This window comes from Mercenaria mercenaria, chromosome 18, assembly GCF_021730395.1.
Source record: "Mercenaria mercenaria strain notata chromosome 18, MADL_Memer_1, whole genome shotgun sequence".
Taxonomy (NCBI): Eukaryota; Metazoa; Mollusca; class Bivalvia; order Venerida; family Veneridae; genus Mercenaria; species Mercenaria mercenaria.
The window spans coordinates 2390272-2417250 of NC_069378.1; the positions used below are offsets into that span (position 1 = coordinate 2390272).

Here is a 26979-nt window from a genome sequence, read left to right on the forward strand (position 1 = left end):
ATAAATAGTAGGAAGTACAATATGCCTTTTTTGCTTGTGATCGAATCTGACCTGATTTGACCCTAGTACATTGGTCAGTGAATTGTAGCAAATTAAGAAGATGGACTGATATTCGTGTTACCTAGAAAAATGACTGCAAAGAAAGTAAAAGTATTTTGTATCTCAGCAAGAGAAATACTTTTACATGAATTAAACTATATACTTTATTACATAACTGACCACTCATACCACAAAATACCCATACCAAACTGTCTCCAACATTTCAATATTTGGTTTTCCATTCTTTAAGATAATTCAATTTTCTGATCAACATTTTTATATCTATGAAAAAAATAGTTTATAAAGTTCTAACCAAATAATATGGTATTATTCATTGACCAGTGCATTTGGTTTTGGATCGGGACTGTATCAGTCACAAGAAATTTGAATTACATTATAAATCCTGCGATTTTGTTTTTGTATGTTTCTGAATATATAAGAAATAAGAATTGATAAATCATGCCAAAGATTGGTCATTTTAAAACGATATATCAATTTAACTCATCTGAACGAATTTATAGAGTAAATGTATTTCTTTTACAACGTTAATAACGCCCTTTAATGTGAGCGTTATTCTACCGGCACATGGGTATCGGAAAAATTAAGAGAATTTGCTAAGAAAGTGTTTCGGCAACGATATAATTATTTTGCAAAAGTGGTAGATTTGCTTGAATCAAATACACGATGCAAAGAATTAGAGAGATGGTGGGAAAAGTTTTCGGACAGTTTTGACTAAATTTGAAATCCACTTACTAGTACATTTGTAGTAACACAAATTTAACAATGGATAAAAGAACGTTCTGCAAAACGCATATAATGATGCCATTACATATATTTCTCTTCAAATTCTATAGCCTTTAACGTTTATACTTAACTGCATCTTAACCTGAAGGATGGTGTGAAATTGTACATGAGTTGTTGGAAACGGTCAAGTTGATGCTTTTGTACACTTACTGGTACGCACAAGTACTTTCACTTTAATGGTAAGATACATTTCAAGATTATGTGTTTCAGTAGTTCATACGATGGAGGTTGAAGACAGAAACAAGAACCCAGAATCCAACTTTAAATACCTTGTGCAGCAAGTGGAGGAACAGTCAGACCTGTGCGACATGACAGTGAAAAGAGGACTGTGGGTACGTATTATATATCCAATTATTGGTTCAAACAATTATAAATGTTATTATTACCAATTGTATCTTTGCAAATATATCTTTGGTTTACCTATCCTTTTCGAATCAAAGCTTTCAACCATATTAGTGAGCTAATGTTAATGAATGCTATTTATATTTATTGTTGTTTGCCACTTGGCCTGAACATTATCTCAACAAACATGTTTCACTTAGCTCAACCTCTTTAAGCATTAAAGGGAGTGGCATCCAGCTCGTTCGACAACAAAAAATATTGTTTTAGATGTCTGGAAATAAATGCTATTTTTCTTAAGGATGTACGAGCGTTTTTTAAAGATATCCGCCATTGTGAAAAATGTTTCTTCGAATATTGCTTTCTAACAAAAGTCTTGCCAAAAATTAATGTTAAATGATTAAAGTATGGCTAATAATGTAACATTTTACCAAATAGATTCTACTTTTTGCTAAACAAAATTCAGCCTTATTTTTGGCTGGCATTTGCCTAAAATGGACGTAAGATTTACAATGGGTTAGGGGTAGGTAGTTTCAAATATCTATTAAAGTAGATCAGGTTTGGTTTTGATATTTTTCTGACTGTTACATATAATGATAAGCTATAATTGAAATAAAAACAATTCAAGATAGCACTTTATATTCTCTAGAAAATATACGTTAAAACAAAAAGAACAAAAAATATCAAAATTCACCAGTTTTTAACAGTTTTTCTTAATAAATCGCTTAGATGCACGGTGACCCCAACTTTTTTCTTTCCCTTTTTAAGCATTTTTGTGTGTCATTAAAGCTGCAAAATATTTTGAAAATCTTAACGTCAGATTGTTTTTGTAGATCTAAATACGTTTTTTCCATTAAAAAATAAAGTGAGTGGGTGGGGTAATTATGTCAACATTTAAAAATGAAAGAGATTTATGTTTATATAATACTGACATCACCTTGTATTCATATTAACCTGTAAGACCTGAAATCCCTATAACATTAAGTGGGATATTATATGTTTTATAAAGTACCACCATTTTTTCAATTTTACTAAATTTCAGAAATGCTTAAACAGTAGGTGTAGAAAATGCCCTATAAAATTAAAACAAGTTCGGTGACCTGTGTTTTTTTCTTTTCTTATTTGTCTTGGAAGCTAATGTTCTTCAAGCTCAAAGAGTATGGAAAAATTCTTAACGTTAGAAAAAATTCGTTCCGACATCCTTAGGAAGGCTTTATTACTTAATTACTGACAAGCTATGTTACGGAAACACATGAGAATTTGTTATCTTTACTACTTTTTACGATGAAAATCGAAAAGCGTTTGTAACGCTTTACTCCAGGTAAACTGTCACGATTATAAACATCTATATTCGAAGTCATAAATCACTAATTCCGCTTTAGTGCAATAAGTTACGACGACGGGAAAATGTCTTTAATGCCGCGGCGGTCCGGGGTTCGATTTCCCGACGCAGTAATCTTTTTTTCTTGATCTGGAAATATTTAAATATTTTAGAAACAAAAACCCATATTCTGATGTTCATTATATGACCAAACTTCAATTTGAAAGACAAATTATTTTTAGCCAAATCTGGAGGTCAGTGCCTTTAATGATAGGATTCAAACGAAGATTACTCTCCCTTTGCTTTAGAACGTATTTAACATACCAACTATAAACGAATACTGAAAATAATCAGTGTAAACAGAAAGTGTCGAAAAGGACATTTGCAGTTAAATATAATGTAGTACACTGCCACAAGTGAACGATTGTATTGTAAACAAATCTGAGATGAAATAGACATGACAGGTCACAAATATATATAATGCACATATTGTTCGCATGATTTGTTGTCTACATACTGATTTTGTTTTAATATCAGAAGATCTTATAATTTTACTGATACTCAATCTCAGTGCACGTATATGATATCTAAACACGTTTGACTCGCATGATTCCTTTAATAATAAGTTATTATCTATCAACAGATCAACCTAGTGTGTTAAAATACACATGAACATTTTTATTATCAACACCGAATAGTATTGTCCCTAAACATGTTTAGGCAACTGAAATTAATATATTTCATACTTTTGTACCGTAATTTCATATACAGCTATAAATGAAACTGGCTATAACTTTTAAATAAGCAATAACAATCAATTACGTTACAATTTGTTTCAATCAAGATTTTTTTCTAAAATAGTCATAATACTTATATAGAAATGTTTAAGGAAATACTGCCATTTTCAGAATAGCGCGCCGATTCAGTGTTTGCATCATACACATTTAGCTACTGACTGATATCGATTTTCTTATCGTGAGTGGCTAATGTTGTAACCGTCCTTTACATAAACTCCGCCCAAGACGCGATCCAAGTTAAACTGAAAAGTCTGTGATATATGTATTTATGGTTTTTAAAATGGACGATATTACAGTTTTTAGCCGTATCTCAGACTCAGTTTCAAAACAAACATTTTTTACGTGCACTCGGACCGATTACATTTTGTCTGTAAAACTGAACTTGATTAACGTCGCATTCTCCCGATCATTTCACGTACAAAAAAATGTATACATTATAAGTATTTTTTTTCCTGTCACCGATGTACATCGATTTCCTTGTGACAAGTCGATAAAAAATAGTGTGTATTTTTATCGCTTGGTCAGGGATCTAAGTTTACAATAGTAAATCAAAGCCTGATGGGCATCACTTTTCACATTAAAAATATATATTTAGTTTAAACATAAATACCCTGTTTACATGCATTACTCAAGTTATAAAGGTAATAGCTCTAAGCATTTCTGTGTGTTTGGTAATACAGCAACATGCGATTCTGAAGACATGTTTGAATTAACTGGAATCTTTTTTTTTCGTACATTGAACATGTATTTAGGTCCTACTTATCAACGATTGAACTTCCGGTCATGTAGCCGTTGTACATGTTAAAAACCTTAAGTGCTGGGCTCCTTCAATTGGCTTTAATAGCAAATTGAAACTTGATGATGAGGATTCATGACTAAGTAAGTATCCTTGCCAAGGAACTTGCTCACGATGGAAATTTATTTTCTTGGGTTTAACGCCAGATTTCAACAGTTCTTCTTTGATGTCGGGTGGGGGTGGTTAGTTTACTTAATTAAGCATCGCTCCTGGGAAGAACCAGTACTAGACTCTTGTCTCAGTAAGAAACTGCAAACTTTCTGCACATAAAGAAATATAATCGGTAGGAAGGCTCGAATCCGTGCCCCACCCCAGTCAGTGAGAGTTTACAGTGATTTCAAGACAACGGCTAACCACTCGACTACGGGAGCAGTCAAACGATGGATGGGTATAACAATTCGGATTCTAGAAATCACACGACAGAAGTCGGCATAAAACTCTCAAGTTGATTAAGGGCGATGGAATCGGCTGACAGCTTAGTTTTATCTCTACTTTTTTCGTTTGTTTGACTTAAGTATTCATGACATCGCATACCACATGTCTTCTGCATTCAGTATTAATTTGACGGATTTCTATGAAATAATGTATATTTTTTTCATATTGAAAACTTTTCCAATGAAATTCTAATCAATGTCGATCCTTTGTTCTGGTTTTTTACAGATTATGTCGTAAATACAAAATAGATTCTATGGAACTTATGTGTCTCAAAAGGGTTTTTGATCTAAAACTGTGATAGTAAAATTGCACCTCTATGTTCACAGCGTTTGTAAAAGGCGATCTTGCTTATATCTGCCTGTCACAAAATAATTCTTAACGATCGCACCATCTGACCATGATATGCATTTAATCAGAATCACATGTGCTTTCGTTTGTTTAAAATCATAACTATAATTTTCCTATCGTAAGCTTGTCTGACTTCGACAATTCTCGGCGTCAAACATGGAAAGATCGGAATAAACAGCATCAAGGCAACCTGAATTAACCCACTTGAAACCTGGAAGACTTGATGTGGTAATCAGACTTAGATGGAGGTATAATAATAGTGACCACATCACTTTGCATTTTTTACCGACAATCAGATTACATCGCATCGTAGGAAAAGAAATGCTTATTAGTTAAAAAAAAAAAATAGCTGCGTGTTTATCTGCACTATTTAGTAATTTTTGAAGTAAAAATGAAAATAAAATAAAAATGCCAAGACTGCACTCGATTTAATCGGTCGCACTCGGCACACGTTGCGCTCTTTACAGAATTGTCCGATACACATGTGTAGAATGTGTAGAAGAAAAGAATTACTGAACAAGACTTAGTGCTATAATATGACCTGAAAGCATGTTCAATAGAGTGACATTAGTCATAATTGGCGAGCTAAAATAAAATCAACATGACATGTAAACTGGACAGTAAAGCTTTTTATCACAAAATCTAGTGCATGATCTTAGGTTTTTATTCTCTGTGTAACAAGAACGAAATGCAACAAGCTGCGCTCTTAACCCTTAACCTGCTAAATATCTGTAATGAATTTGTCCATCTCATCTTTCAATTTGGACAGTACCATTAACTGTTAAAAGGGGCACTTACAAAAAAGATACTGACTGAATGGCGAACAGTGCAGACCATGATCAGACTGCACGGACGTGCAGGCTGATATTGGTCTGCACTGGTCGCAAAGGCAGAAGCACTTGCCACAATCAGGCTAAAGGTTGAAACAGAAGAAATGCATTATACAAACATGTACTAGGTATTACCAGACGTTCACTATTCTAGGGACAAAACTTTCAGTTGTATTTTGACAAGATACTGCATGTAGTTTTAAATAAATATTGCCGAGTTTGTTTTGTCACAATTGAAAGCAAAATGGGTAAATGAACCTTATAGTTCAATGTGGAAGACAACATCGATAATAAGCGGTATTTTCCGCGTTTGAAAAAAAATCCATGACCGACATCCATGGATATTATACGAAGACTAGATACATCAATTCAAAATAAATACATGAAACCAGCTGTGGTGTATTTCGTCGAGAGTTGCTTATAAATACAAATTATACACATCAATGTAGATCTTCAGACAGTTCAGATCTATTATGTAAATAGTTTTAAGTGCATATGCTGCGTATGTGTACATGCACATGTATGATTATGCAGGATAATCCTGAAATAAACTCCCGTAATATTCACTTTTGTAACTAACACTTTACGAGGTTGCTTTTCACTGCTACCGATAGAAATATACGTTTGGGCGGAGCAAACTACAAGCGTTATCACATTACTCTCTCACCGATCATAAGAGTGAGAGCTACGTCATTTACTACCTGATGTAAACGCCCATTCGGCGCGCTTTTCTGAAATTGGCAGTATATATCTACAATATTTAGAATGTTTGTAGTTTAAACATGTGGACTATTTAGCTGCGCGAACATTCTGTTTCCCCAAATTACACACCTGCGCTATAGTTCTAAATGTGATAACTTCACAACAAAAATCGTAAATAAAATGCAAAGGTACTTGTCATCTGTTTATTACAGTACACGGCATTGTGGTTATTTAAAAACTTAACTAAAACGAATAACGGCCTTGTTCTAGTTAATATAAACTTTTAACAGTGTTCCATCTCAGAAAGAAAAATGGCCATGGAGAGCAATTTATTTTGAAAATGTATTTAAAATGTAAACAAAAACTTCTTGTTGATAAGGTGTATGTGCTGTTTGATATCAGAATATTAACTCGCCTTACTGTACTGTCAGATGGGCGTCGGACTTTCCAAATGAAAAGTATATCCTGTACTTGTAGACTGTCATAAATTGTTTCATTTTGTAAGAATATTTGTGCAAATAAAAAGCTATTTATGAAAGTTAGAATATCAAGTTGACTAAATAAGTGTTTAAGAAATATCGGTCACCTCGTACAAACCTGTTGTCTTTTCATTTTAGGAGAAGAAGTTTCACCGCTGCGTACTTGCTGCTTGTCCATTTTTTGAAAATATCATCAGAGGAAATTTTATTGAAAAACAGACAGGTACAGACCATTAATTGCATTATTTGAAAACTTATTTATTCATACATCTTACGTTGGAGAACTTTCTAAATGGCGTTAAGTTGAAAATGTTTGGTTATTGGGTTTTACCTTGTACAATGCAATATTCAAAATTCCGTTAACTATTTAGTGTATGAAAAATGCAAATGCTTTCATTTTCAGTTATCGTCTTTATTTACTTAAAGTTATTATTATTTTAACCTGAAATGGGTATTACATTTATGTTATATGCCGTTGATCAAAACGTTTAAAGCATATTTTGCTAAATGTTTTAATACAAATTTTGGTTCTTATTGATAAATTAGGCCTAGTGGAGGTAAAGGTAGACACCACACCAAATGCAGTTGAGATGGCACTTATGTTTCTGTACGGAAGAAAACCTGCTTTTACCATAGATAATGTAGGAGAACTTCTTGAACTGGCAGAATTCTTTATGATAGTAGGTCTAAAATCTGCTTGCATTGAATGGCTTCGCTCTGAAGAAATTACGGAAGAAAATTGTATGTACGTGATGCAGTTATCTACTAAGTACAATTTTGAAGTTACAACATGTATCGATTACATTGAAAGCCACCTGCCTGAGATACTCAAAAATGATGATGCGGTGAATCTTTCGAAAGACTCAGTCGAGTATCTATTCTCCGACAGAAGGTTTTCATACGTTACAATGGATGACAAGTTAATGTTCCTTGTGAAGTGGGTCGGTATGCATTCATGTGAGAAAGCAGAAAATGTGAGGGCCCTGTTTCAGACGATTGACATGGACGAAGTATCATACTCTGCATTGGAAAGTGCTAAACGTAATGTTCCATTTAGTAAAATAATAGACTTAAACAACGTAGTTCTCTTGGCAGATGATGAAAATAGCAAACATAATGTTATAATGATGTTCTGTAACAGAGGCTATTTCTGGTGTTTAGATCTACAGAACGACCGTTGGTATAGGTTGAACTCAAATATAAACAAAGACCAGCATTTGCAAAGCTGCGATAAACATGATATTGGTGGCGTGAGAAATTCTGTTCCTGAAATAATTCTTACATGTAAAGGGTTTCTAGAAAAAATGTTACCTACACTGTTGACTGTAAATCTTGAAACTGATCAAACAACCACATACCGACTTACTTTGGCAGATGAAGACATTACGGAAACATCACTTTCCAGTATAAGCTTGACAGATGACACAATGCTCGCTACTGTAAACAAAACTATAAAGGTTATTGAAGTGTTCTGCAGCCGGCAGAGTGGAAGTGAAAACGAAAGAAGGCCAGATTATCCAGTAAGTACTAGTCGTGAACAGATTGATCATAATTCTGTTCTCCTTACAAGAAGGATACAGGCACCGGGCGATTGTGATATTGAAGAGTTGTTGTCGTCTATACCTGGGGACAGCCCAAAACATTTAAGCGTAACAGATATCGGTTATTCAAAGGTATATCTTGGATATGTATCAGAAGAAACGGTTGAACTATCTGCGTTATTTTCATTGCGAAATGAAAAAGTCACAGACACATGTTTGAGCAGGCAATCTACGGTTGCTATGCTTACGAAATCTATGCAGTTTGTGATCCTGTTCGATCTTGTAGATTCGAAGATGGAAAGACATGAACTTGAACCAAACGCAAATTACGAAATGGCTCAGACTGGGGAAGGATTCCTTATCTATAACAACACACGTTGTTACTGTCTTAAAAGACTATCAGGACCGTCCCTTTCGAAAAAATATTTGATACAAAATATTGAGCTTGAAATAGAGAAAGATTGCGTTGTGCGATACCGTTATTGTAACGGTATTTGGATAAGAATTGTACATAATATATTCAAGAATGGCGACCTTCAGCTAGAGTATGTTTCGCACAAAGAAATATCAGTTAGTAAGATCCCACGAAATATAAACTGGAAACGCTTGCCATTACCAGAGGAAATGAAAATAACTGACAAACTCATGAATGATAACGGTCATATGTTGATGGTTCCTTTATCGAAACGTAGGTTGCGATGTGATATTGCATGTCCGCATTGCAAATTGGCTGATCGTCCGAATATAGGTTTGAACTATTTTTCTAACGATTTCTTTGTAGATTCTTCTGACGACGAATATGTTTTTCAATACCCGAGTGACAGTGAATCAGACTACTAGTAAATTTTGATATATTCATTAAACGTCTTGATATCCCACGAATACCGGCTTACAAAGATTTATTTTGATGTCAATGATATCGTCCGAAACCAAATATTGGGTTTTATGATGACAGCGAAAAGAATACCGGGTAATACATACTCTTTCTACGGGTTCACGAAAGTGATGGCGAAATTATTAACTATAAATACGCCATAGGAGTCCAGATAATACCTTTGTGCTGGGACCTTCCAACAACGTAAGAGATGATAAATGGTGTCCGAAAAGCAGTTGCAAGTATCTCTGTCTTAATGGTTTCTTGGCTGATTCCTCTGACGACGAATATATATTTTGCAATGCTCGAGTAACAGTGAACCAGATTAGATTTTAACATATTTGTCTTGATATCCTGAAAACATTGGCTTACGTACTAAAGAGTTATTTTGATGTCAATGATTTTTCCGAAAACCAGAAACGTTGAGTAACACGGTAATTGCGAATGGAAGACCGAGTTATAAATGGTCTTTCTAAGTAATCACAGAAGTGAATGTGTAATTATAAACTATAATTACGTTATAGGTGTCGAAATGATACTTTTGTGCTGGGTCTTTCCAATAATGTCACAGAAAAGAAATGAAATACCTTTTACATTTTAGATAGACGCTTTTTAGATTTTTCTACATAACCATCAATATTTCCTGTCCAAAACTGACACCAGAAAAGTCTAAATTTAAGTTTTAAGATAGGGCACCTCATGCGTCATGATATTGATATATAAATGTAATACTTAATCATGTGTATTTTACTTAAGAATCTCGTGGAACTTAATTTAAATAAACTAGTATGTATTTCTTTACGAAATAGATTTAGGTTAATTACTGGATATATTGAATTGGAATGACAAGAAACGTTAAATGGACACCCTAAGAGGTACAGTTTATAATGACCTTACATTTCAAGAAAAAAGGAAAAGATCTTATATTCAGTACATGGGAGATCGTATTGAAATTATAGAAAATTTAGTGTTGCTCCAGAACTAGCTGAACTTCGAAAAAACATTCGTAATCTTTTAGTACTTGGAACCTTTTATCCTTTGTAGTTGCTGAAGTAAATGCATGCGTTTTAATGCATATATCTTCTAAGATATATGTGTAATTTGAGTTTACGCGTTCTACAAAATTAATTGAAAGTAACGTGTTTTAGATAGTGATTTTAAATATTCGAATCTTCGAAAGCTTAATCCGAATATCTTTAAAACAGTATAATTGAACGACTGAAATAGATTTGTTTTTGATATGTATTCTTTATTGTACGATTGTTGTTTGCAATGTTTTGAATTATCATTAAAACTCAGTATGTAGAACTTGCAAATACCTCAAATTGTAAATCCGTTGTAAATTCGAAAAAATTGCTATATTCTGTAAAATGATTATGTAAAAAACGGTTAGCGGAAAACATTTTTACCTTATATCATTTTTAAATCGAATCGACTTTCAAAGTTTAAATTTTGATCTTTTTAAATTTGAGTTTCCAAGTTTCAGCTGCTGCATATTTCTTTATAAAACTGAAAGTTTTATGCTAAATTTGATTTATCTGCCCTCACTTAGCAGTTTTTAAGGTAGATATATTTTCACTACGTTTAAACCAATGTTTCAAGTAAATTCATATTCAACAGGTGTTGTTTTCATATTAAAAAGACTAGCTTTCGATTCCATACGTGAAATAGAAGGTCCCTTAAGTGTATCGGGTTTAACGCTTCTTACATTTTGAATGTTTTCTATAAACAGGTTCGAAACTATTCTGATTGTCTATCTTTGATGTGTTTTGTGATGTTTGAAATAAATAAGACTTTTTGTTGTTCATATTATCGTAGGATAAACGTTATCACCAACCTTTCAGGTTATTTTAGAACCTTGGCCATGAATAAGCCTAACACACACGAATAATTCAGTTTGTTTTTAAATAAGTGTCTTAAATAAACTTATCGAAAACTTATTGTTTTCTCTCAGATTACAGATCATGAATCAGCTAAACAGCTACAATTACTTCGTACAAAGAATAGTGAACTTTTACCTCGGGTCAGATACGAGGGCCATTCTAAAACTAATTACAATCGTGCTTGACATACAAGAAACTCGTGTTTTACAAGGGTGATACATGAATAACTCGTTTATAATCTTGCAAATCTGTACAGAATCTTAGTAGAAGAAATAAACTGAACAATTTTCAGAAATGTATAAGTGAACTATTCGAAAGAAAATAAAGGCACAGAGTGATCTGTGATTTGATAAATGTGGTTTACTATAGCATTAATCAGACAGACACATGGTCCCGGTCCGCCATTAATTTCAACAAAAAGAACAGGATTAATTTTAACAATGTGTTATTTTTTATTCCTTTGACAACGATAATGCAAAGTGTTAGAAAAACGTTATCAAACATATGATATAAAAGAAACACTTTGTCGTGTGTTAATTGAATAACAAGTAAACCTTTCCTTTCAGCCTCATGTGTCTTTATGACAAAATAGTAACTTTAATGAATCTTATATTACACTTTTATGGAAAAAACACTATGTCATGCTCAATCAAAAAGACTCATTAGGATTCGATGGAAATAGAAACTCATTTGAGCGCAAAAAAAAAAACATTATCTTTAAAGGACTTTAGTTTAACTACAGAAATGAGTTTTTAGAACACACTGCTTATGGCGTTTTCAAATGAAACATTTTGTGCACGTTTAAGGCTCAGATAAGAACATGTTGTAATTGTAGTTTTCCATATCATCCCATAACTTTAATGGAATGGAGTAGAAATAAGTGTCGTAATATATAAATGAAATTACACTCGGTCCGTTCCTTAGTAACGGAAGAAACATTTACGTAGAGCAAAAAGTATGACCGCAGAATGTAAACTACGTAAAAGTTATATCACGTTTTAATCAATTTGGTCAATATAATAACACATTACCAGTGTAGGACAAAGAAAAATATAATAATGCAATTGTTTGGGCTGAATATTTAAATGTTAATATTTTTATTGAACAATATTAAAGGGGTTGAGTTTGGGATAGTGACCACAGCGGTCAAATTCTACGGGATAAGGGGGTGTTCTACACATTCTTTATCTGTTGTAAGACCATGATCTATATTTTTTTGTGGAATTCAAGCTTATTGTATCGAAGGGTTTTGATTTATTCGCACGGTTTTTTTTATTATATCAAGAATGTAGAAATTATCCAGAATATAAACATGAGATAGGAATATATAAGGTATTTCCATTAATTGAATAATACTATTATTAATTCAAGTCCTCGATACGATGCAGATCTTACGTTGTCGTTTTTTTATCGATATTTTAAAAGAAAACTTCCATCAAAGTTCCGAAAGAACTTCTAACAATTTTAGGTATCGTGTGATATATTTATTTTTTTATTTAGGAAGCAGCCCTGCCACGTGGTCCGAGTGCATACTAATTATGGCATCAATGACTGAATGGCAAAAGTCAGTAAATCACATCATATACCTTTTATATGCTTCAGTTACTTTTATGACACGGTCTATATTGGCGACAACCTTGAAATAACACTCAAGTCCAATGTTAATGTCCTGATCACTAAAGTGACCTAAGTTTTATCATGTCAGTTGAATAATAACTGCGTCATAATTTCCCGTATATTATTTTCCAGTGACAAAGAGCCGCTTTTGAAATTTATTATAAATATCATTCAAGTTGGAGAAAAATATAAACTGCAGCTATTTGAAGGAAGAATTAAGGCCCTGTATTGGGCAAATGTGCATGCCATAATCATAATATGTATAAATAAAATTATACAAAAACAAAATGTGACAAAACTCAACCCTAGTTGACAGTACAAACCCCTAAGTACTATGACCATAAAAACATTAAAACACTGTGAATGTTATTGTTACGTTATGCTATTGGCAGGACTGATGTGTTTCTGAAAAGCGTTAGATTTCCATCTACCCAACAGTCTTTTCCTGGAATCCGGCAGATTGCACTCATATGCATGTGTTGCATCCCCAATCCGCAACCAATGGGGCTTATATTTTGCTGGAACCAGGTTACATTTTAGAATACATTCTCTCTAGACAGACCAAAAATTGTCTGTTACTGGACGACCGCAAGGAAAACGAAACAAAGAGTCGCGCTTTTATGAAGACTGTCGCGGATATATTTATGCAGTAAACTAACCGGACATGTAGTCTTGTTGTGATTCCGCGTGATATAGACTGTGGCAGACATGTCGTGTGAGTGTTTGAAAGTGACCAAGAGCAGTGACGCCTCTACAGGTTTTTGATCTTTATACTGAAATCTGACATTCTTTAATAAGACTGTATTCTGAACCCCGGAGGGTGTTACCGTAAGTTCACATATTTATCTTTACTTAATTGCTTGTTGATAATATAAATTACTGCTTGGTTGTCAGAATGCAAAATAATGTGTTTATTTGTAAGCAGAGAGCCCCACATTTCCAGTGACAGAACTATTGGAAACAACTCTTTAAATGTAATTTGGTGTTGCATAAGATGAGAGGGCCAACTTTAAAAAAAACAATGGGACTCAACAACAGACACATAACCTAACGATTCTGCTGCATCTGTAAATAGATGCAAAGCCTTATTCGTCATCCATTTGTAATCTAAAAGAAGTTTTTTACCATTGAAATGCGAAATGAAAAGTTGCCAAGCCTGAATATCACGACGACTTTCAACATTAAGAGAAATGCGATGGTGAGGGTTTTTTGCACTTGAGTTGTGAGATCAGTCAATCTGCGCATGAAACACCAACCCGGCAGGAAACGCAGTAGCGATTGCAGTTTCAATAACGTGCATTTTCTACGGTTTGAATATTTCTGCCAAAAAGACCTTAGTGCATATAATATATAGTTTGCTAACCTAGCTTCCATTGCCACACTGCCCAACTGGAAACCCATGAAAGTCGTGACCAGTTTGGGACGTTCTTTTTTTCAGTCTTAATTGGTATGCCAACCTCCTCACAGAAGTGTAAGGACTTCAAACAAGAGTGACATACTGTGGATGTTTTACCCAAGGGAAGGTAATCATCTAAAATATGAACCAGGTTTCGTATTTCAAACTTGATCTGAGCTATCCAATATATAGCGGAAATAAAAGTTTCAAAAATTGCGCAAGGGGAGGAGCTACCCATTACTAGACAGACATTATAGTAAAATTCGTCTCTAAATTTGAGATCTAAAAGCTCGTGATCTGCTGAGCGAATGGATCCTAAATGCAATGGCAATGCCAGTTTTTGCCATATAACAGCCCTGTCCTAACTTGCAAACCAATAATGCGACATCATCCAAAGTAATGTATCTGACAGAAGCTCAATCTGGCCTACTGATAATGAATCTCCTTTTAGATGACTGAGATTCTGAATAAATCTTCTAAATTTTCTAAACATAGTAGCGCTCTTTCTTGGTCGCAGCAAAACTATTGACATCATGTCATGTTAACGTTACGCCATTTTAGGGTAAGCGTGTTTTAACAGAAACAATCATATTAAGAATGAATGTTAAAAAAAGAGTTGAAAATATTCTATTTTTACCATTCTACAACTTTTCTGATATAAAAGAAAAACGTCTTTTAGTATGATGAATGGCATACGTTGCGTGAAATTTGAAATTGTTTTATACATATTTTACTAACATTGCATATCGGTTCATCTTAACTCCATGCATCAGTTTCATACTCTGTATAAAACAATTCTTAAATATTGGTTAATTAGAAGAAACAGTAATTTGCATAAAAATGTAATTTCAAATCATATCAAATCCACACTTAAATTATATCTAAATGTTAATTTCATAGAAAATTCACTTTATTGCTCTCTTCGGAGATAGGTTGGTAATAAATTGATATTTTAATTTTAACTGTTTTGTACTGCTGTCGGTAAAATGAGAATCACACCCATATCACACCTTGAAATGGTCGTTTATTTACTATGCAAGAAAATTAAAATAGAAAAAGTGGAAAAGTGGAAACTCTACAGGTCGCTCGACACGACAAAAACAAAAATGTTGCAGGCTCAGTTTTATTATGTGCAAATGTTGAGTTCTGCTCAACCCGGGGCTAGAGGGCGTGGACGGTAGCATGCATTTCCACTACCGTTTATGAACAGGCTCAATCAAACCGAGCCTGCAACATTTTCGTTTTTGTCGTGTTGAGTGACCTGTGAAGTTTCCATTTTTTTTTTTATTTTACACACTCTATCCTCTGAAAATTAAATAAAATACGGCTATTTACAATCATGAAAAGTATAACGATATTAGTGATACGATAATCATATCAGCAATCATAAAATGATGACCAAAGTATTGGTCGATTTTATTGTTAACGTCTACTGATAAAGCTCAATTAGATTATCATATCGCATGCGTTCTGTTTTAAAAGTGGTTAACCGCAATTAAGATAAACTGTGGCACACTTCGAAGTTTATTTGACTTTGCGTGTTTACTTATGTAATGCAACATATATTTTTCTTAAACATTAAATGTGATTCATGACACGTTTTAGCAGCTAAGTATAATAATGGCTTTGTTTAAAATGTGGTTGCAACATTGTTTATTATGAGCATGAATTGTATTAATGTCTTGTTATTTCCGTTTTCCTTAATTGTAATCTCAAATGTAACAGTATTTACATATATTTATTTAATTTTAATACTTTATCCTATTGTTGATATACATATACTTCGCTGACACAACATCAAAAGAGTAATTAGCGTATGATGTTTCAAAAAATCCATTATATCTAGTATATTCTAAAATGTACTGTTCATGTACTAGTTTTCTTCGACACCATTAAAGGGGTGCTCATTAAAAGGGCATAAACTCAAAAAGTAAATATCTAAATTATCTTATCGGCGGAAATGTGTTAATCTGTCAAAATTGCGCTACACCTTTATTTTATAAACGTATATTCATTTTGACCGTGTAAGGGGCGTTAATACTTCCTGTATTTTAATTTAGTTTGAAAATTTTAAGTGACTTGTGACGGATTTCATGACCTAAATCACTTATTTTAGAGGTAAGTAATATATACGTTATCACACAATACATATTTTCTCATATTTTGTTTCAAAATGAAAAGTTGTAATAGTTTGATTTTTTATCTTCAGTTTTCATTAGATTTAACAACTGGCACGTATTGCTAAAATTTACTTCGACAGTTAAAAAATCTTTATATATGATATAACCCATTCGGTCATTTTTACCGAACCGAAAAGTTGCAAAACTAAATTAGGTTTGGTTTGTACGACATAAATTAATGTAATAAGGGTAGCTAGAAATTTATATATAGGACTGTAACAGTTACAAGAAAAATTAGTTGCATTATAATACAAAAATGTACATGCGATTTTGTTTTCTATGTTTCTGGTATAAGAAATAAGGATCGATAAGTTATGCCAAATGTTGCTCATTTTAAAACGATATTTCAATTTAACGCATCTGAAAGAATTTATAGAGCAAATGTATTTCGTTCGAAACGTTAATAACGCCCTTTAAATGTGAGCATAATTTAACCGGCACATGGGTATCGGAAACATTAAGAGAAATTTGATATGAAAGTGTTAAGACAGACATAAATATATTTCGGAAACGATTTAATTTCTTTGCAAAAGTGGTAGATTTGCTTGAATCAAATACACGATGCAAAGAATTAGAGAGATGGTGGAAAAAGTTTTCGCACATATTGACTGAATGTGAAATCTACTAACTAGTAGTAATACAAATTTAACAGTGCATAAAAGAACGTTCTGCAAAACGCATAGGCCGATGCCATTACACACATTCCTCTTCAAATTCTATAGCCTTTTAAGTTCAAACTTAACTAAATCTTGACCTAAAGGATGGTTTGAAATTTTACATGAGTTGTTGGAAACGGTCAAGTTGATGCTGGCTTATTTTGTATACTTACCGGTACGCACCAGAACTTTTACTTTCATGATAAAATACATTCCAAGATTATGTGTTTCAGTATTGGATACGATGGAGGTTGAAGATAGCAACAGAGACCCAGAATCCAACTTTAATACCTTGTGCAGCAAGTGGAAGAACAGTCACACCTGTGCGACATGGAAGTGAAAAGAGGACTGTGGGTACGTATCTAATTATTAGTTAAAACAATTATGAAATGTTATTAGTACAAAATATATCTTTGCAAATATATCTTTGGTTTATAAAACATGTACTTATCTTTTCGGATCAAAGCTCTCAACCATATTTGTGACCTAATGTTACTGAATGCTATTTATCGTTTTTGTTGTTTGTCACATGGCCTGTACAGTTTTGAAGTTACAACACGTATCGATTATATTGTAAGCCACCTGCTCGAGATATTCAAAAATAATGATGCGGTGAATCTTTCGAAAGAGTCAATCGAGTGTCTATTCTCCGACAGAAGGTGTTCATACGTTACAATGGATGAAAAGTTAACGTTTCTTGTGAAGTGGGTCGGTATGCACTCTTGTGAGAAAGCAGAAAATGTAAGCGCCCTGTTTCAGACGATTGACATGGACGAAGTGTCATATTCAGCTTTGGAAAGTGCTAAACGTAATGTTTCATTCAGTAAAATAATAGACTTAAACAACGTAGTGGTCTTGGCAGATGATGAAAATTCCAAACATAATATTTTAGTAATGTTCTGTAACGAAGGCTATTTCTGGAGTTTAGATTTACAGAACGACCGTTGGTATCGGTTGAACTCAAATATAAACGAAAGCCAGCAACTGAAAATCTGCGATAAACATGATATTGGTGGTGTGAGAAATTCTGTTCCTGAAATATATATCATATGTAGGGGGGTTCTAGGAACATTATTATCTACAGTGTCCACTGTTAATCTTGAAACTGATCAAACCAACACGTATCAACTTACTTTGGCAGATGAAGACATTATGGAAACAAAACTTTCCAGTATAAGCTTGACAAATACACAATGCTCGCTACCGTAAACAAAAATATTCAAAACTATAATGAAGTGTTTGGCAGCCAGCAGAGTGAATGTGAAAACGAAAGAAGTTCAGATTATCCAGTAAGTACTAGTCGTGGCGAAAAAATTGAACAAATTGATCATAATTCTGTTCTCCTTTCAAGAAAGATACAGGCACCGGACGATTATGATAGTGAAGAGTCGTTGTCGCCAATACCTGGCGATAGCCCAAAAGATTTAAACGTAACCAATATCGGTTATTCAGAGGTATATTTTGGACCTGTATCAGAAGAAACGGTTGAACTGTCTGCGTTATTTTCATCGCGGAATGAAGAAATCATAGACACATGTTTGAGCAGGCAATCTGAGGTTGCTTTGCTTACGAAATCTATGCAGTATGTAATCATGTTCGATCTTGTAAATTTAAAAATCGAAAAACTTGAATTTGAACCAGACACAAAATACGAAATGGCTCAGACCGGGGACAGTTTCCTTATCTAGAAAAGCACACGTTATTTTTGTCTTAAAAGACTTTCAGGAACATCTCTTTCGAAGAAGAACCCGCCCGCTTAGCTCAGTAGGTAGAGCGTCGGTCTACGGATCGTTGGGTCGCGAGTTCGATCCTCGGGCGGGGCGTATGTTCTCCGTGACTATTTGATAAACGACATTGTGTCTGCAATCATTAGTCCTCCACCTCTGATAATTCATGTGGGGAAGTTGGCAGTTACTTGCGGAGAACCGGTTTGTACTGGCACAGAATCCAGGAACACTGGTTAGGTTAACTGGCTGCCGTTACATGACTGAAATACCGTTGAAAAACGGCGTTAAACCCAACACAAAAAACTTTCAAAGAAATATTTGAAACAAGAAATGGAGCTTGAAAAAGAGAAAGGTTGCACTGTACATAATATATCCAAGAATGGTAACTTGCAGCTACAATATGTTTCGCACAAAGAAATATCAGTTAGTAAGATCCCACGAGATATAAACTGGAAACAGTTGTCATTACCAGATGAAAAAGAAATAATTGACAAACTCATGAGTGATAACGGTCATATGTTCGTGGTTTCTTTATCAAAACGTAGGTTGCGATGTCATATTGCATGTCCACATTGCAAATTGACTGATCGTCCGAATATGGTGTTTAACAAATTTGTTCTCGATTTCTTGATAGGTTCTTCTGACGATGACGACGAATATGTTTTGCAATAATCGTGTGACAGTGAATTTTAATATATTTGTTAGATATCTTGATATCCTGCGAACACCGGCTTACAAACGAATGATTTATTTTGATGACAATGATATAGTCCGAAACCAAATATTGAGTTACTCGATGATAGCGAAAAGAGTTCTTTCTAGTGGGTCACGGACATGCTAGGAAAATCATTAACTATAAATACGCTATAGGTATCCAAATAATAACTTTCTGTTGGGACTTTCCAGCTATCTGTTATCTACCTTTACAACGTAAGAGATGATAAATGATGTCCGAAAAGAAGTAAAAACTGTTCCTAATGGTGTCTTTGTAGATTCGTCTGACGGCGAATATTTTGCAATGCTCGAGTAACAGTGAATCAGATTAAATTTTAACATATTTGTCTTTTACAGATTTTATCAATATCTGATATGCTGAGAACATCGGCTTACGTACAAAAGATTTTGATGTCAATGATATTTCCGAAAACCAAAAAACATTGAGTCACACGGTAATAGCAAATGAAATACCGAGCTATAAATGTTCTTTCTTTGGGATCACGGAAGTGCTTGTATAATTATAAACTATAATACGTTATAGGTGTCCAAGTGATACTTTTGTGTTGGGTCTTTCCAATAATGTCACAGAAAAGAAATGAAATACCTTTTAGATAAACTCTTTTTAGGTTGTTCTACATAACCATCAATATTTCCTGTCCAAAACTGACCCCAGTCTAAATTTAAGTTTTAAGATAGGGCACCTCATGCGTCATGATTTTGATATTAAGATGTAATACTTAATCATGTGTATTTTACTTAACAATCTCGTGGAACTTAATTTACATAAACTATTACGTATTTTCTTTACAAAACAGAATGGGATTAACAAGGAACGTTAAATGGACACCCTAAGAGGTATATTTGATGCAGTACAAATGACCATACATTTCGAGAAAAAAGTAAAAGATCTAACACTTTGGACGCGAAATAAATGGGAGATCGTATTGAAATTATAGAAAATTTAGTGTTCCTCCAGAACTAGCTAACTTAGAAACAGCATTCGCAATCTGTTAGTATTTTGTATCTTTTATCCTTGATAATTGCAGAAGTAAATGCTTGCGTTTTAATGCATATATCTTCTAAGATATATGTGTACTTTTGAGTTGACGTGTTGTACAAAATTAACTGAAAGTCACGTGTTTTAGATATTGTTTTAAATATTCATTGAATCTTCGAAGAGTTAAACCAAATATCTTTAAAACAGCATAATTGAAAGACTGAGATAGATTTGTTTTTTGATATGTATTCTTTATTGTACGATTGTTTTTGCAATGTTTTAAATATCATTAAAACTTAGTTTGTAGAACTTGCAAATACCTCAAATTGTAAATCCGCTGGAAATTCAAAAAAAAATTTGCTATATTCTGTAAAATAGTTATGTAAAATGTCTACTCCTACTCCATAAATATGAAGCTATTACAACGGTTAGCGGACAAAGTTTTTAACATATATCCTTTTTTTAATCGAATCGAATTTCAAATTTCAAACTTCAGACCCTTGGTCTTTTTAAAGCTAAGTTTCCAAGATTCAGCTGCTGTATATTTCTTTATAAAACTGCAAATTTTATGCTGAATTTGATTTATCTACCCTGACTCACATAACAGCTTTTAAAGGTGCTACGTTTAAACCAATGTTTCATGTAAATTCATATTCAACAGGTGTTGTTTTCTTAAGAAGACTAGCTTTCGATTCCATACGTGAACAAGAACGGTACAGAGTGATCTGTGATCTGATAAATGCGGTTTACTATAGCATTACTCAGACAGACACATGGTCCCGGTCCGCCATTAATTTCAACAAAAAGAACAGGATACATTAGAACAATGTGCTATTTTTCATTCCTTTGACAACGATAATGCGAAGTGTTAGAAAACTGTCCTTTATTCACTGAATAACAAGTAAACCTTTCGTTTCAGCCTCATCGGCCTTTATGACAAAATAGTAACTTTAATGAATCTTAGAGAATTCCTATAGGTTTTTTTTTCCTTTCATAGATTATTTTCAAATTCACATATATGATAGGAAACTTTGTGCTGAAAACAATAAACAAATAAAAGCAATGGGTCATCAGCTTGTTTTTGTGAAAAAAATGTTTTGAACACACCCACTTTTGCTAAAACTGCTAGCGATTTTTCAACATTATATGATTTTCTGCTTTTTAAAAAAATACCAACCGAAACATGCATCAAGTCTGCATAATAAGGTTTATTCTTTTTACAGATTTTATTATATACTTATTTGATATCACAGTCATACTTTTAATACTACATCATTGCAATAATGGGCATATATGAAGAAAAGTCCTTGTTTCATATTCACTTTTATGTACATTTTTCAATGAAAAATACTCATAGTAAAGAATATTTTTTATAAATTTCGAAAAAACAGTTTTATAGATTTTTTTCCTGTTTTCCTTGTGTATGGATGATTTAATTGTGAACATAAAAATGGCCAAAAATGTATAGGTCACAAGACTAAATTTTATGTTAATACCTCTCGAATACAACACCTGTTCGGACAAAAAATTGCTCGAACCTTACCAAATTGATTATATCTGCTAGAAGTTAAAGAAGTTTAAAAAAAATCTTAATCCTTTCCATAATTGAATACTAAATGATCTGAAAGGAGATATTGTCTTACCAATACAAAATTAATTGTCTAACATTATATGAACAATACTGTCTTTGTACTAAAATGCGCTGTCAAAACATGGCCACAGATGGCAAGTTGCATGATACATGTTGGGCATGATACATGTCAATACAACATAAACCAGTATACCAGTATATCAACATTTGATTACTGATAAAACTTAGTAAAATGTTATTTTATTCAATATATCTCATATTTAAAGTTGTCTGTCGCATGTTTCAACAAATGTAGAGTACACTTTTCAATTACAAGTACAATTTTCCACAGAAAGTGTCGGCTGCGCAGAAAGATGCGCATAACAAACTATAGGTATTCCATTTAAATTACACTTGTATGGAAAAACACTACGTCATGATTTTTCTAGAACAGACCGTCTTTGGCGGCCTTAAAATACAATTAAAACGTAGCTTAATTTTGGGTTTAACTTTTAATTCTATACACAGTACAATAGTATTTTTACTTTGTTATTCTATGTTGTGGGTAGAAATGTGATAACTTGGGGTATACCAAAAGCTCATCAGGTTAATTTTCTATTCTATAATTGCATATATTTAAGTGATCTATCGGTTGTTGCCATTCTCTCCTAAGAACCTACACCTCTAATAAAGAGCTCTGTTTTGTTTTTTCGCATTTATCCTATTAGATGTTTTTCTCTAAAAAACTATCCCATCATTCTATATGACTAAATTTGCATTAATATCCACTCTACAATAAAGATTTGTACATTTTTACATTTTGTGTTGTTGGTATAAATTAGGTAACTAGGGAAATAGCAGAAGTTCATTTATTAAGTCTATGTAATTTTGGCTGAATAATTTTTACATAATTTTTCGATTATATGCAAATGTTTAGAACAAACATCTCTAATAAGGAGCTCTGTTTTGTGTCACAGGCTTTAGTGTCATTGACAAAAAAAATGAACTGAGTCTTAACAATATTTACGTAACAATAAGTTCGAATCGATTTTTTCCTTGGTAATTAACTTGCCCATTATCGCAGTAAGGATGGTGATTATACTCCTGTGTCCCTTATAGCCACGAAAGACAAAAATTTATTTTAGTGGAGTCAACATTCGATAGCAATAAAATTGAAAACTGCACTTATTAACTGAAGCGTACCACTTACGATGTAATGTGGTGTTCAAGACTCTAGATTAAAAGGATACTTATCTTGTTCAAGTGGTGAATCAATCAATTATCAATTATATTTAGAGACTTACCCTAAACCCTCCTTACACAAAGGAAACAAACTGTTTATAGATTTGAATTGTGGTGTGAATTCTTTTCCTGTCACTGTTGTATCAATGAAATGGGAAAGTAATCTATTTATGCTATCTGCAATGCAGGATAAAACAGTAATGAATCAATAATCCTAAAATCGTTTTCTTTGATGTTCTCATATTTCTAGACATTTTTCTCATACTTTGACGCATACAAATAGGTAAAACTGGTTGTTTTTTGCTATATCAGTAGCCTTTTAACTTATTTCAAGTCCTGAAATTCTGTGTTTTTTAACTTTAAAATGTGTATGCTTTTTGATAATTTCACTTCAGAAAATAATGTCACACAATCCCCATTGACCTTTACATATTTGTCTTTTCAAATCACTGAATCGGCTTTGCTCATATCTGCCTGTTGCCATTACATTATATGTTGTTTTTTTCAGGCGTTGATGTAAAGAGTGCTAGAGTAGAAGGAGATAGGAGGTACTTAGTCATATAAACCTACAATAAAGTTGTAGCAAAGTTCTCTCCATTATTTTTTTCAAATATTCCATTTGTCGGCTAAATAACTCTTTTTGATGTTTTAACTATTTATGCCAGTCAGGCTGTGCAATTTAATGCAGTTAATTACAAATGTATCTTGTGCAATTTGATGCAGTTAACTTCATATTTATTTAAAACAAACAGCGCCTTCTTGAAATTTGTGTTTTAGTTCCCTTGCTTATAATATGCTATGCCTGTGTATTTGAGTGACAAGATTAAGCAAGTCATTGCTATTCATTAAATGGATTGTAAAGTAATATCTAGTCAAATACATAATTTCATTACTTTTTATTTATCATTGATAATTCGATTCAGTTTAGCTAAAATGTTTATTGAACACTGAGTACAAGGCGATCTTTTCCTGCTTCAATATGGCACATGAAGGCTGCTGTTGTGAAGGATAAAAACAATGTAAACGTTTGTGTAAGGGCTGTTAGTGAAAGGGGATTGCACTAATTATGTTTCTGTAATTATTTATTATTTGAAAAAGGTCAAAAGTAAAAGTGGATTGCAGTAATTTCTATTAAACTTTTAGGGATATAGTAGTCATGTAATAGACACGTAGATACCTAATGTGGTTATATTCTGGCTGCACTAGCAGGCTTCATGTCGCATTTCATTTGTTTACATTCATATTTCGTTATAACTTTATATTATATTTTACCATGCAAGTACTATAACAACTGCAAGAAAATAATCCCCTGATATCTCGTTTTGTTATTAGGTGAATGACTTGATATTATCTTGGCCCTTATTGATGACCTTTTCCTCTTACGTCCGCCCAAATGCAAATTCAACTTTAATCAATAATCTCATTTAGCTTGAAGGGAAAGGCAATGTTGTTCTTATTCTAATTTCGTCTGCTAGGATTTATTCCACCATTTAAAGAAGTGAAAGAATTTTCTAAATCGGCTTCAAAATAAGGAAGTTATGAGCATTTAAATTTTTAATCAAAATGACGGCCATTTTGTTTCCATGGCAACCAAAAATGACCGAATTTTTAAATTTCTAGATACATATTTGAACTGTATTTACTTATATCTGCAAAATAATTTTTCTACTTTTCCCTTTTATAATTAAAGAACTTCTCACGTTTTACATCTTACACACTCAAGAAACATACGATATTAATCTTTTTCAAAGGTCATTTGCTAAATAAAGAATTCAGCAGTGCGTAAATGACGTCATTAACATACTAAAATGGCTACCTTTAGGATCAGCCACTTTCCTAAATTTCAAACTGCCATATCATTTTCAAAAGTTGTCAGATTTCAAAATTAATTCAACGTTATGAAAAGCTTGAGCTTTCACACGAACATTTTTGTGTTTTACATGCCATGCCTTTTTGTTTCCATTACGTGTGTTAGAGATTCACCTGGAGGGTATTACTTTAATTTACACTGTCCCGTGTCTTTGGAACATGGTAGGGGTAAGAGGTTGGGTGCGCACCATAAACCGGTTTAAGCTCCCCAGTGGTGTTTTTGCCTCCGACCGTTCCAAGGCGGTACTCAACTGTGTTCCTTTGTTTGTTCGTTTTGTCCTCGTGTGTTGGCTTTGTGTGCGAGTGTGTGTGTGTGTGTGTGCGTGTGCGCGTGTGTGCGTTGGCGTGTTTGTGTTTGTGGTGTGCAAGTCTGCGTGCTGTCGGTTTCGTTTTGGGGAGGCTGCGTTTTTGGTACGTGGTAATCCCTGTTCGATATTTGTCTTTGATTTTTTTATATATAATTAACTTATTGTGAGGCATTCATTGTCCTTTGATATCAAATTTTAAAAGTTGTAGAAACAAACGATGTCTAGGAGTGGGAACTCGTGTGATAAAATGGATATCACAAGACGTTCCATAACTGTTATTGATATGCATTGCATTTTGTCGAAACGATCCTTATTTTCCAAATGAACTTATCTGTACAAACCAGTTTTATTTTATGCTTTGAGTTTGAAATAAAATATGATAACCATAACATGACAACCAAGTAATTTTATCATGTAAGTGTGCATGAATGCAAATTGTCTATTTATCTTGAGTGAAGCTTTAAATGTTGCAGGTGTAATGAAGTATTTCGACCCCCATAGAACCACGACCCCCCGGTCATTATTCTATAGAAAATGTCTCATTTCCTGAAAAATATTGACTCCCCTTATAAAAAACTGACTCCCTTTGAAAACTCTATAGAATAACGATTCCCCGGTCATTATTCTATAGGAAATCTGACTCCTCCAAGTAAAATACTGACTCCCTAAAGATGACTCCCTTCGAATCTCATAGAATAACGACCCCGGTTATTATTCTATAGAAAAAGTGACTCCTTCCATGTAAAATACTCACTGCCGAAATTACTACATTCGAACTCTCATACAATATCGATTCCCGGACATTATTCTATTTAAAAAAGTTACACTTTCCGTGTAAAACACCGGCTCCTAAAAAGACTTTCGACGATAATATCTATTAAAAAGTGATCCCCACCAAACCTAACGGACAATTTTACTAGATCTACAACTCTAATACCCTCAATTGCCAATAGTTAACATTTTGATTGTACTACTACTACTGTTGCCGCTACTTCTATTGCTATTACTTCTATTACATGTGCTTCTTCTTCTACTACTACTACTACTACTACTTCTACTACTACTACTACTACTACAACTGCTACTACTGATACTACTATACCTGCTTCCACTAATACGTCTTGTACATCTACCTCTTCTTCTCCTGCTGCTGTTGTTGCTGTCACTTATTCCTCTGATGCTGCTGCTGCTGCTGCCGCTGCTGCTGCTACTGCAACTGCCACTACCACTGCCACTACTACTACTACTACTACTACTACTACTACTACTACTTTCTATTGTTGCCGCTGCCACTGCTAAGTATTGCAACTTCTATTAATACTAAGTTCTATGCTAGCAGTTTCTTGTGCAGTTTTCTTCTGAAGAGTTACTTCATACCGAAGTTTGCAGGGATTATTGACACAGGTGTGTTTTGTGAACGTATTGTGAATTGTTATTTTCCTGAAAAAAAAGTGTATACACCAAGATATAGCGTCTAGAAATAGAATCCCTTATCCCGTTGCGGAATGCTCT

General features: G+C 33.4%; 1 protein-coding gene across 3 annotated transcripts in view; it reads left to right on the plus strand.

Annotated features, from left to right (window-relative positions):
• Window positions 1-11245, plus strand: part of LOC123538736 (uncharacterized) — a 63302-nt gene extending 52057 nt beyond the window's left edge. Inside the window, exons 3-5 of one of the 3 annotated variants that reach the window (XM_045323033.2) lie at window positions 1054-1175; window positions 7029-7113; window positions 7437-11245. In XM_045323033.2, the coding sequence (XP_045178968.2) occupies window positions 1065-1175; window positions 7029-7113; window positions 7437-9271 (2031 nt within the window). In that variant the 5' untranslated portion in view covers window positions 1054-1064 and the 3' untranslated portion in view covers window positions 9272-11245. Of the gene's footprint in view, window positions 1-1053; window positions 1176-7028; window positions 7114-7436 lie in introns of those variants that run through there. The other 2 variants (XM_045323034.2, XM_053529441.1) reach the window with 2 other exon arrangements.
• The last annotated feature ends 15734 nt before the right edge of the window (window positions 11246-26979 follow it).